General features: G+C 65.9%; 2 protein-coding genes across 3 annotated transcripts; one reads left to right on the top strand and one right to left on the bottom strand.

Moving 5' to 3' along the window:
• Nucleotides 1–3,865: 3,865 nt before the first annotated feature.
• Nucleotides 3,866–7,880, top strand: DDIT3 (DNA damage inducible transcript 3). 2 transcript variants are annotated; one of them, XM_038379290.2, is made up of 4 exons: nt 3,866–4,024; nt 6,213–6,260; nt 6,689–6,847; nt 6,935–7,880. In XM_038379290.2, exons 3-4 carry the CDS (start codon nt 6,716–6,718, stop codon nt 7,373–7,375), a joined length of 573 nt encoding a protein of 190 aa, XP_038235218.1. In that variant the 5' UTR covers nt 3,866–4,024; nt 6,213–6,260; nt 6,689–6,715; the 3' UTR covers nt 7,376–7,880. The 2 variants fall into 2 exon arrangements, with proteins under 2 accessions (XP_038235218.1, XP_043362516.1); XM_043506581.1 differs by having other exon boundaries at nt 3,868–4,024; nt 6,932–7,880.
• Nucleotides 7,813–9,754, bottom strand: MARS1 (methionyl-tRNA synthetase 1; the record flags this gene model as incomplete). The annotated part of the gene is made up of 5 exons (XM_043506387.1): nt 7,813–8,262; nt 8,451–8,567; nt 8,872–8,898; nt 9,314–9,385; nt 9,497–9,754. Coding segments are annotated over 5 exons (627 nt in total), but the record flags the coding sequence as incomplete, so codon positions are not given.
• Nucleotides 9,755–10,099: the final 345 nt, after the last annotated feature.

Genomic DNA, 10,099 nt, shown 5'->3' with positions numbered 1-10,099 from the left:
TCCCAGCATGCTCCGCGCCCCAGGGCGGAGGGCTTGCTATCCCAGCATGCACCGGGCTCCGGGGAGGAACCCGGGGCGGGTCCCCGGCGCCGCTGTTCCAGGGCCCCGGGCGGGGAGGGACTTCGCTGGGGCAGCCCCCGGACACTGGGGTGGGGGCCCGGGGGGGTCACTGCTGGGGCACTCTGCAGATACTGGGGTGGGAGGGGGCACTGCTGGGGCACCCTGCAGATACTGGGGTGGGGGCCCGGGGGGGTCACTGCTGGGGCACTCTGCAGATACTGGGGTGGGGGCCCGGGGGGGTCACTGCTGGGGCACCCCCCAGATACTGGGGTGGGAGGGGGCACTGCTGGGGCACCCTGCAGATACTGGGGTGGGGGCCCGGGGGGGTCACTGCTGGGGCACCCCCCAGATACTGGGGTGGGAGCCTGGGGGGGCACCGCTGTGGCAGCCCCCTCCCAGATGGCAGGGGCACCAATGGGGCTCTGCAAGCCATGGAGCCTGGGGTAGGGCCCTGGCTCCTCAGCTGTGGTCCCTGGGGGAGGGGGGCCTGGCACACTGGGGTTGGGTTTCTCAGGGGGACGAACCCTCCCAGCTCTAACTCACGGGGGTTCGGGGAAAACTCCTCTGCGGGCAGTTCCTGGGGTGGCAGGTTGGGCCCTGGCACGGCCATCGGTGTAACAGGTGGGCCAGGGCCACCTGCCTGGGGCTGCCCGGCAGGAGGGGGCGGCTGAGCCAAGCGCTGGGGTGGGTGACTCTGGGGAGCTGTCCCAATGCTGCCCCCCGCCCCCTGTGTCTGGGGGCTGGCTGAGGGGACGTGGGAGCCCAGCAGCCCCACTGCCCCTGTATCCAACTGTCCATGGTCTGACCCCGTCCCACCAACCTCCTGCCCCCAGTGCTGGGGTACAGGCCGGGGGACCCTGGTGTTTGGGGAAGGATGCTGGGACAGAGTGGGGTGCTCCCCTCGGAGGGAGCTGAGCCCCATGGTCATGGGAGTGAAGGGGGAAGACAAGGCCCTGCCCATAGGTGGCCATTAGAGACCCCAGAGACAGGGCATGTGACCCCATGGCCTGGCTGCCTCCCTAACACCCTTGGGGTTCATGTGGAACCTCTCCTTCCTAGGGGGGCTTGGGGGCTCAGCCCTCCGAGCTCCACTAGGATGTGCTCAGACTGTCCCCAGCACCTCCCCCCAGGACTCCCCTGGCATAGGGGGGTCCTGGGGAGGCCTTAGCCTTGGGGGGCTCCCTCACATATGCCAGGGATGTTCCTGCAGGAGCCCTTGCCCCAGGGCTCCCTGGAGGTCCCATGGGTTTGGGGGTCCTAGCCCTGGGGGGTCTCTGGCCTGGATAATCCTTGTCTGCCTCTCCCCAGGGGCTGCAGGCCCTTGCCTTGGGGGATCTTTGGCATGCGGGTGTGACGAAGTTGGAATATTCTTAATGTTTTCTCTGAATACTGTGTGCCTCAGTTTCCCCTAGGCATTTCTTAAGTATCTAGGTGGGGGGCGGATAAGGGGGTGTGATTGTGGCAGAGCCCTAGAGGTCCAGTGTGATGGTGTCTGCACAGAGAATGACTGACACCCTGTCTCTTGGGGACTGATGGCCTGGGCCCCATCTTTGCAAAGGTGCCAACTGAAGGGGTTGGGGAACAAAGAGATCAGGTGGCTCCTGGCCCCGGGGAAAGGGACAAAGGCCAGAGGAGGGGCTGGAGAGTTTCAGTTTGGAGCTGGCTGGGGAAATGGGGGAAGACCCAGATGGGGCTCTGGCCTCCCTGCCCCCCAAGACGGACCTGACTGAGGGGTCCTGGTCTTTGTACCTACAATCTCCGTTTTAGACCATGTTCCTGTCGTCTAATAAACCTTCTGCTTTACTGGCTGGCTGAGAGTCCCGTCTGACTGCGGAGTGGGGGGCAGGACCCTCTGGCCCCCCCAGGACCCCACCTGGGAGGACTCGCTGTGGGAAGCGCAGGGAGGGGCAGAGGATGCTGAAGGCTCCAGGGTCAGACCCAAGAAGGTGGAAGCCGGGGGAGCTTCTTGCCCTGCAGACAGGCTGCTCAGAGAGGATGATCCCCCAGAGTCCTGCCTGGCTTCGTAGGGAGCAGTCCCAGAGCATCACCCGGGGACCCCGTGATGGGGGGGAGCCTCAGTGGGGTTCTCTGGTCTGGGGGAGAGTTATCCCGGGGGATCCCGGCTCTGTGCTAGGCCCTGGGATGGGGGGGCTGGCCCAAAAAGGGGGTATTGCCCTGGGGGGGTCCCTGGGATAGTGGGGGCCTGGACCCGGGAGGGGGCATTACCCTAGGAGGTCCCTGGGATGGGGGGCTCTTTGGGGGAGGGCCTGGCCCCTGTGGGGGAAGCTGGCCCCAAGGGGGCTCCTGGGGGTGCTGGCCCAGGAGAGCATTACCCTAGGGGGTCCCTGGCATGGGGGGATTCTTGGTGGGACTGGCCCCAGGAGGGGGGGTGATACCCGAGGGGGTCCCTGGGATGGGAGGGTCCTGGGGGAGCTGGCCCTGAGATGGGAGGGCTCTTGGGGGGGCCTGGCCCTGGGAGGGAGTGTTACCCTAGGGGGTCCCTGGGATGGGAGGCTTTGGGGGGGTTACTCTAGGGGGTCCCTGAGATGGGGGGACTCTTGGGGGGCCCTGGCCCTGGGAGGGAGTGTTACCCTAGGGGGTCCCTGGGATGGGAGGGTTTGGGGGGGTTACTCTAGGGGGTCCCTGAGATGGGGGGACTCTTTGGGGGGCCTGGCCCTGGGAGGGAGTGTTACCCTAGGAGGTCCCTGGGATGGGAGGGTTTGGGGGGGTTACTCTAGGGGGTCCCTGAGATGGGGGGACTCTTGGGGGGCCCTGGCCCTGGGAGGGAGTGTTACCCTAGGGGGTCTCTGGGATGGGAGGGTTTGGGGGGGTTACTCTAGGGGGTCCCTGAGATGGGGGGACTCTTGGGGGGCCCTGGCCCTGGGAGGGAGTGTTACCCTAGGGGGTCCCTGGGATGGGAGGGTTTGGGGGGGTTACTCTAGGGGGGCCCTGAGATGGGGGGACTCTTGGGGGACCCTGGCCCTGGGAGGGAGTGTTACCCTAGGGGGTCCCTGGGATGGGAGGGTTTGGGGGGGTTACTCTAGGGGGGCCCTGAGATGGGGGGACTCTTGGGGGGCCCTGGCCCTGGGAGGGAGTGTTACCCTAGGGGGTCCCTGGGATGGGAGGCTTTGGGGGGGTTACTCTAGGGGGTCCCTGAGATGGGGGGACTCTTGGGGGGGCCCTGGCCCTGGGAGGGAGTGTTACCCTAGGGGGTCCCTGGGATGGGAGGGTTTGGGGGGGTTACTCTAGGGGGGCCCTGAGATGGGGGGACTCTTGGGGGGCCCTGGCCCTGGGAGGGAGTGTTACCCTAGGAAGTCCCTGGGATGGGAGGGTTTGGGGGGGTTACTCTAGGGGGGCCCTGAGATGGGGGGACTCTTGGGGGGCCCTGGCCCTGGGAGGGAGTGTTACCCTAGGGGGTCCCTGGGATGGGAGGCTTTGGGGGGCTGTTACTCTGGGGGGTCCCAGGGATGAGGGGGCTGTTTGGGGGAGGGGCTTGTCGTGGGGGGACTGGCCCCGGGAGGGGGGGTCCCGGGGCCGGGCCCCCGGCGCCTCCCCTGGGTCTGGCCCTTTAAGTGCCTGGCGGGTGTGGCGTGACGTCACGACGGCTCTCGGAGCGGCTCACCGCGCGCCCGGGCCCCCGTTGCCAGACGTTGCATCACCCGCCGCGTGACTCACCCTTTAAGACTCGTGACCCAGCGGGAGCCACTTCCGGGCGCTCGCGGTGTCACCGCCAGGGGGCGGGGCCCGCCAGGCGATTGGCCGACGGCGAGGGACACGTTATCAAGGCGGCGCCGCCGATTGGCCAGAGCTGGTGCAAGGGTTGCGTCATGCGGGCTCCTTAAAGGGCGCGCGGCGGCCGAGGCGGCGGTTCCAGACCGGCAGCAGCAGGGGGAAGATGCGGGCGAGGATGAGCCGGAGGCAGCGCGGGAGCCGGGGCCAGGGGGAACAGGGGCCGCGCAGGAAGGTGCGCGCGGAGGGGGGGGCCCCCGGGGCCTTATCACCAGCCCATTGGCCAACCGCCCTGTGGGCAGGGCTAAACTGCCAGCCCGGACTCCGGGGTTCCATGGCGCGGGGGGGGGGCGCGGCGCGTGCTGGGAGCCCGGACTCCGGGGTTCCATGGCGGGGGGGCGCGTGCTGGGAGCCCGGACTCCGGGGTTCCATGGCGGGGGGGGGGGGGCGCGGCGCGTGCTGGGAGCCCGGACTCCGGGGTTCCATGGCGGGGGGGGGGGGGCGCGGCGCGTGCTGGGAGCCCGGACTCCGGGGTTCCATGGCGGGGGGGGGGGGGGCGCGGCGCGTGCTGGGAGCCCGGACTCCGGGGTTCCATGGCGGGGGGGGGCGCGGCGCGTGCTGGGAGCCCGGACTCCGGGGTTCCATGGCGGGGGGGGGGGCGCGGCGCGTGCTGGGAGCCCGGACTCCGGGGTTCCATGGCGGGGGGGGGGGGCGCGTGCTGGGAGCCCGGACTCCGGGGTTCCATGGCGGCGGGGGGGGCGCGGCGCGTGCTGGGAGCCCGGACTCCGGGGTTCCATGGCGGGGGGGGGGCGCGGCGCGTGCTGGGAGCCCGGACTCCGGGGTTCCATGGCGGGGGGGGGGGCGCGGCGCGTGCTGGGAGCCCGGACTCCGGGGTTCCATGGCGGGGGGGGGCGCGTGCTGGGAGCCCGGACTCCGGGGTTCCATGGCGGGGGGGGGGGGCGCGTGCTGGGAGCCCGGACTCCGGGGTTCCATGGCGGGGGGGGGGCGCGTGCTGGGAGCCCGGACTCCGGGGTTCTATCCCATCTCTGGGAAGGGATGGGGCCAGTAGTCGTGGCGTGGGGGAGATGTTAAGTGTCTGGGCTACTCTGGCTCTGTCCAGGGGAGGGAGGAAACTGCCTGAAGTCCTGGCTCCTAGTCCTAGCTCTGATCTTGTGCGTGACCAGCCCTTCCCTTCCTGACCCCTGCAGTCAGTGTCCTTACCGTGGTGCCGGAGGGGCGCCCCTAACCCCAAGGCACCTGCCCCATGCAGGCTGAAATGCAGGGAGGGGCAGCTGCTGGCAGCGAGGGACCTGATACAACTGCCAGACTCTTGCTGTGAATTCTTCCCCCCCCCCCCCAAGTGGCACTTAGGCCTGGTGAGGGGCATATTAAACTTGCCTGGAATGAGCAGCGGGGCCCATGGCTCAAGTGCCGGGCTGGGGAGACCAGGCCCTCCTGCTCCAGGGGCTCCTTGGCTGCTTACCCTGCAAAGCTGTAACGGGCTTTGTGGGCGGGGAGAACACAACTTCCTTCCGTGGACTACTGCCACACTAGCTTCCCCTGCACAGACCCTTGAGCCACCCAGCCTCTGCTCCCCTTCCTCTGGGGTGACTCCCTGCAGCCAGGCCCCAAGGTCGTTCTGGGCCTCTACTGCCTTGCATCAGTTGCCCCAGAAGTGCAGGGCAGGAGGGCTGACGAAAGCCCTTGGAGTTTCTCTGGGGGTTACCTTGGAAGCACTGTTCTGAAATGCTGCCTTAAGTGGCCAGGGGCCCCTGGGGGGGGCAGGAGGAGGAGACTGGGGATCTTGCTCTACCAGGAAGATGCCGGGATACCATGGGGGCAAGCGCAGTGTTAGATGAGGCAGCTCTGCTTCCCAGACTCCCAGGCCAGCTCAGCTTGAGGCTGCCAAGCTTTGCTCTATGAGCAAGAGAATCCTGTTCCCCTTGGCCTTCAATCCCAGCCACAAAGCCCAGGCTTAAGGGCGGCTTTCAGCAGCAATGTCTCTGGTGGCTGCGCTCCTAGCACTTGGGAGGAGATCCTGGCACTTCCCCCAGCAGGGGGGTGGAAGCAGCTGGCTGGGAGAGGGCCACAGCAGGGCACGCGGGAGGCTTGTCTCATTGCTTGGAACTTCCCACGTCATTGGCTAAAAATAGCCTCTGGCTGGAGCAGGCAGGGTCCCAGCGGGGCAGGGTCCAGGGATCACACCGGGTTAGAGCAGGCAGTGGGTCCCAGCGGGGTGGGGGTCACACCAGGCTGGAGGGGAGGGCAGGTCACAGTGGGAGGAGAGCAGGCAGTGGGTCCCAGTAGATTTCTTTGGCTCACACCTTCCTTTCCATCCCTGCTAGTGCTGCCTGGTTCTGGGCCCATGGGGGGATTTGCCAAACGCCTGCCTTGTCTGATTCTGTCTTTGCTTTTCCCTGCAGTCTTCTAGAAGAAAGTGCATCTTCATACATCACCACACGTGAGAGCAGGTAAGGCCTGGGGCCAGTCGTTATGCATTAGGGTAGGACCCAGCTGAGATGGGTGCTCCCTGGGACCTGTGAAAGGGAGCTTTCCTATTCACTGACACCACAGGCTGGGGAACTGGCTTGCCCCACTCTGAGGCTGTGGGGACGCACAGGAGGGCAGCCCTCCACCTGCCCACAGCTCCTCCTGCCAGGGCATCAAGCTGAGCCATGCTGCCCTTGCCCCAGGGCCTTGTGTTCTGGGCTGACCACCAATGGCCCTGCCTAGCATGACTGAGGAGGTGGCGTCAGCCTTCAGAGCCTCTCCTGTGGCCCATTTCAGCTCTTCCGGCGGCAGCTGGTTTGTTTTATTGTAGGGGTGCTGAGGGGAGCTTTGGCTGGTGCCCCCTGGGCCTGGTTTTGGGCCGGCTGCTAACTGTTTTCTCCTTTGTTAGCAAGGGAGACTGTCTGGCCCAGACCTAATGATGGCAGCTGAGCCGGTGCCTGCCTCCTTGCCCAGCTGGGAGCTGGAGGCTTGGTATGAAGACCTGCAGGAGGTACTGTCCTCAGATGAGAATGGGGGGACATCCCTGCCCCCTGGGGGAGTGGAACAGGTAAGTGAGGGGCAGGCGGGGAGGTCCACTAGCCTGGCTTTCCCCTTGGCCCCATGGACACACACACTCTCGCTCTCTCTCTTGAAGGACCTTGCCACGCTTGATGCCACGGTGCTGCTATGGGGCTTGGATTTCCCGGCCCCCTTGGCGGAGCCGACAGGCGATGCCCCCGGGAGCTGCGAAGTAGATGCCAGCTTGACGGCCGAGCTGCTGGAGCTGCTGAGTGGAACGGCCAAGGAGCTGGCAGAGCTCCCTGAATCGGACTCCAGCCAGAGTTCCCCAGCTCAGACCTGCACAGAAGACGAGGAGGGGGCAGGCCCGGCCCATGGCCGAAAGAGGAAGAGAAGCAGCCAGCCCCAGGGGCAGGGCAAGAAGCGGAGGAGGGAGAAGGAGCAGAACGAGAGGAGGGTAACAGAGCTGATGGCAGAGAACGAGCGGCTCAAGCATGAGATCGAACAGCTGAGCGTGGAGGTGGAGGCCACCAGGGCAGCGCTAATCGAGCGCATGGTGAACCTGCAGAAGTTGTAGGGCTGAACTGAGCCCAAGGGGCTGCAGTGCCCTCTGCCTGTGGAGTCACAGGGGGGCAGCTAGGACCTGGTGCTGACTGAACTGAGGCCTCCTGGTGGGATGTGGCCCCCTTGCCCTAAGACAGCTGTGCAGAGCCAGGGGCTGGACCAGAGGGTGAACGGACCAGTGGCTGCCCTGGGCAGATTGACTCTGACAGCAGCCCCAGGGGGCCTTACATCTGCTGGTGCTGCATGGGGAGAGCTGGCAAAGGACCTGGATGGCAGGAACTTCCCCCTCCTGGTTGTGCCAATGCAGTGCTTGAGGCTAGCAGGCACTAGACCATGTTTTCCCCTGCCAGCTGGCACAGCCCCCTCCCCCCCATGACTAACTGCTATTGAACAAAGGCCGGTGACTGCCAGAGCTGCAGGAGGGGCTGTTGTAATGAGCCTCACAGCATGTCGAGCAAACCCTTTATTGTACATCGTGGCGCAGTCAGCGCTTCCCCCATTACACCCCGTACACCTGAGTGGCTCTCTGGGTCCTTGTGTAGGCTGGGCATCGCAGTAGGTGGGTCAGGGGCTCCTTGCACTCAGCACAGCTGCTGCAGGAGGGGCCCAAAGGGGAGAGGCAGGGCTGGGCCAGGCCCCATACCTCCAACTGCTCACAGGTAGTCCTTTTGGGGCTGGAGAGGACAGGTGCAGATCCCCCCAGCAAGGGAAGAACCACCACTGCCACTCTTCTGAGGCACTCAGAAGCTATTTCCTCTTCTTCCCCATGGGGGCCGGGGGCTCAGGGGTCTTCCCCTCAGCCAGCGCCAGCTGCTTCTTCAGCTCCAGCAGCTTGGCAACCTCAGCATCGATCTGCCCCTTCTCTGCCTTGTTGGCCTTCAGCTGGCGCACGTGGTTGGCCTGGGCACAGAGGGCAGCTGTTAGCTCAGTGCTCTGGCTCCCTCCTGCCCCAAGCAGAGCTGGAGAGGCTCTGGCCCCAGTGGGGGGAAGAGTCTGAACCGCAGGGCCACAGCTGATTCCTGGCCTTGGGGGGCTTCGCCTTGCCAGGAATGCAGCCTGCCCTGAGCACAAGTAGAGGTGCCACTCACCTGTTTGGCCAGCTCCTCGGCCAGCTCCTTGGCCTTCTGGGGGTCCCCTGCCAGCACCACGCCTCCCCCAGGCCCAGGGGGTGTCACATTGGCCGAGGCCACGCAGGCAGCATGTGCCTGTGGAGGGGAAGGGAAGTCAGGGAGTCCCAACACAGCAGGCTCTGCCCGGTCTTCACCAGGCCTCCAGGGGGTGGAGGGAGAGCCAGGTCTGGCAGAGCTCCTCTTGGTGAAGCCAGGCAGGATGTAGCAGCAGTGCCCCCATAGCATCAGAGGGGCACCACCCATGCTTAACTCTTGCAGGGCTGGGCCACACAGCATCTGGCCCTTGCACTGGAGGGGGTGGGAGGAAAGGAAGAGACAGGGGCTGTCACTCGTACCCCCACCTGGGCCCCGCCAAGCCCCAGAGCAGGGCGAGCATTACCTTCAGCTCCAAGGTGGAGTCTTCCAGTGGGAAAGGAGAGAGGAGAGAGCAGGTGAGGACAGGTAGCAAGACAGCAAAGCATGTGGCTGGGCAAGGCAAGCAAGGGGTTCCCGCCCTCCCTGAGGACAGAGGGATTCACTCACTCCCAGCTGGCTGGGGCCCCCTCCCAACTCAGGAACCAGGAGCTCTTCTCTGCACCCCTGTACCACCCCTCAGGGGGGGGGGGGGGCAGGCGCTTCCTTCCAGTCAGCCAGCAGGGGGAGCCCCCACCCACACAGCAGGTCATGGCCTTTACTTCCAGCAGCAGGTCATGCAACACAGGAGGTTTTGGGGGGGCTGCTCCAGCCCCCAGGAAATGGCTCCCTGTATGAGCAGGCCCCAGAGTGCCATGGATTCCACGGGCAGGGGACAATGGTCACGATTGGGGCTCCCCATTCCTCACCTGCCCTCCACCAAACCGCTTCCGCAGGGCTTCAATCTGCTCACTCTCCAGCTTCTGGAACAGAGGGCTCACCTGGCAGGAGAGGGGGAGACATTAACCCACAGCCAGCTGAGCCACCGCCCAGCCCTGCCTCCACCCCCCACTCCGCCAGCCCCCCATGCCAGGCCCTGGCTGCATGCCTACCGTGCCGATCTGGTGCCCGGGGGGCAGGAGGCAGAGGAAGGTGTCCATCAGCACATTGCAGGCCTTCGGCACACAGAGCTGGCGCTGAATGGTGGCACTGACGCCGGGCATGTATGGCTGCAGCATGACTGAGATCAGGGAGGCGATATTGACGGCCACGCCTGTCACAGTGCCCGCTCGAGTCCTGGAAAATGGGACCTCCACATCAGAGCTGGGGGGAGCGCAGACTCCAGCAATCGCATAGTGTGTTTGGGGGCATCAGCCTGGCTCCCAGCCGCAAAACTAACGGCCAAAATCAGCACCATGGGGAGGCTGGGCTAGCAGGTCAGGATTGAGGGGCAGAGCTGTGGGGAGCCCAGGGCCGGGAGAGCAGAGGGCTGTGGGTCAGGCGTGAGGGGCAGAGCCAGGTAGCAGGGAGGGGATACCATATCAAGTGGGGGGAAATGAGTTTGGCCCATTCACTGGGTCACTAGGGCTTAACTAAGCCCCTGGAACAGCTCCCCTGCCTGGCTGAGCCAGGGCAGCCCCGATTTCCCTCCTCTCCCGGGGGATTCCTCTGCCCTCTAGGGGTGAGCTGGTGGGTGGGTCTGGCCCTGCCCCCTA

Source organism: Dermochelys coriacea, chromosome 20 (genome assembly GCF_009764565.3).
Source record: "Dermochelys coriacea isolate rDerCor1 chromosome 20, rDerCor1.pri.v4, whole genome shotgun sequence".
Lineage (NCBI taxonomy): Eukaryota > Metazoa > Chordata > Testudines > Dermochelyidae > Dermochelys > Dermochelys coriacea.
The sequence above is the reverse complement of the archived record's forward strand: the minus strand, read 5'-3'. Positions and strand labels throughout refer to the sequence as shown.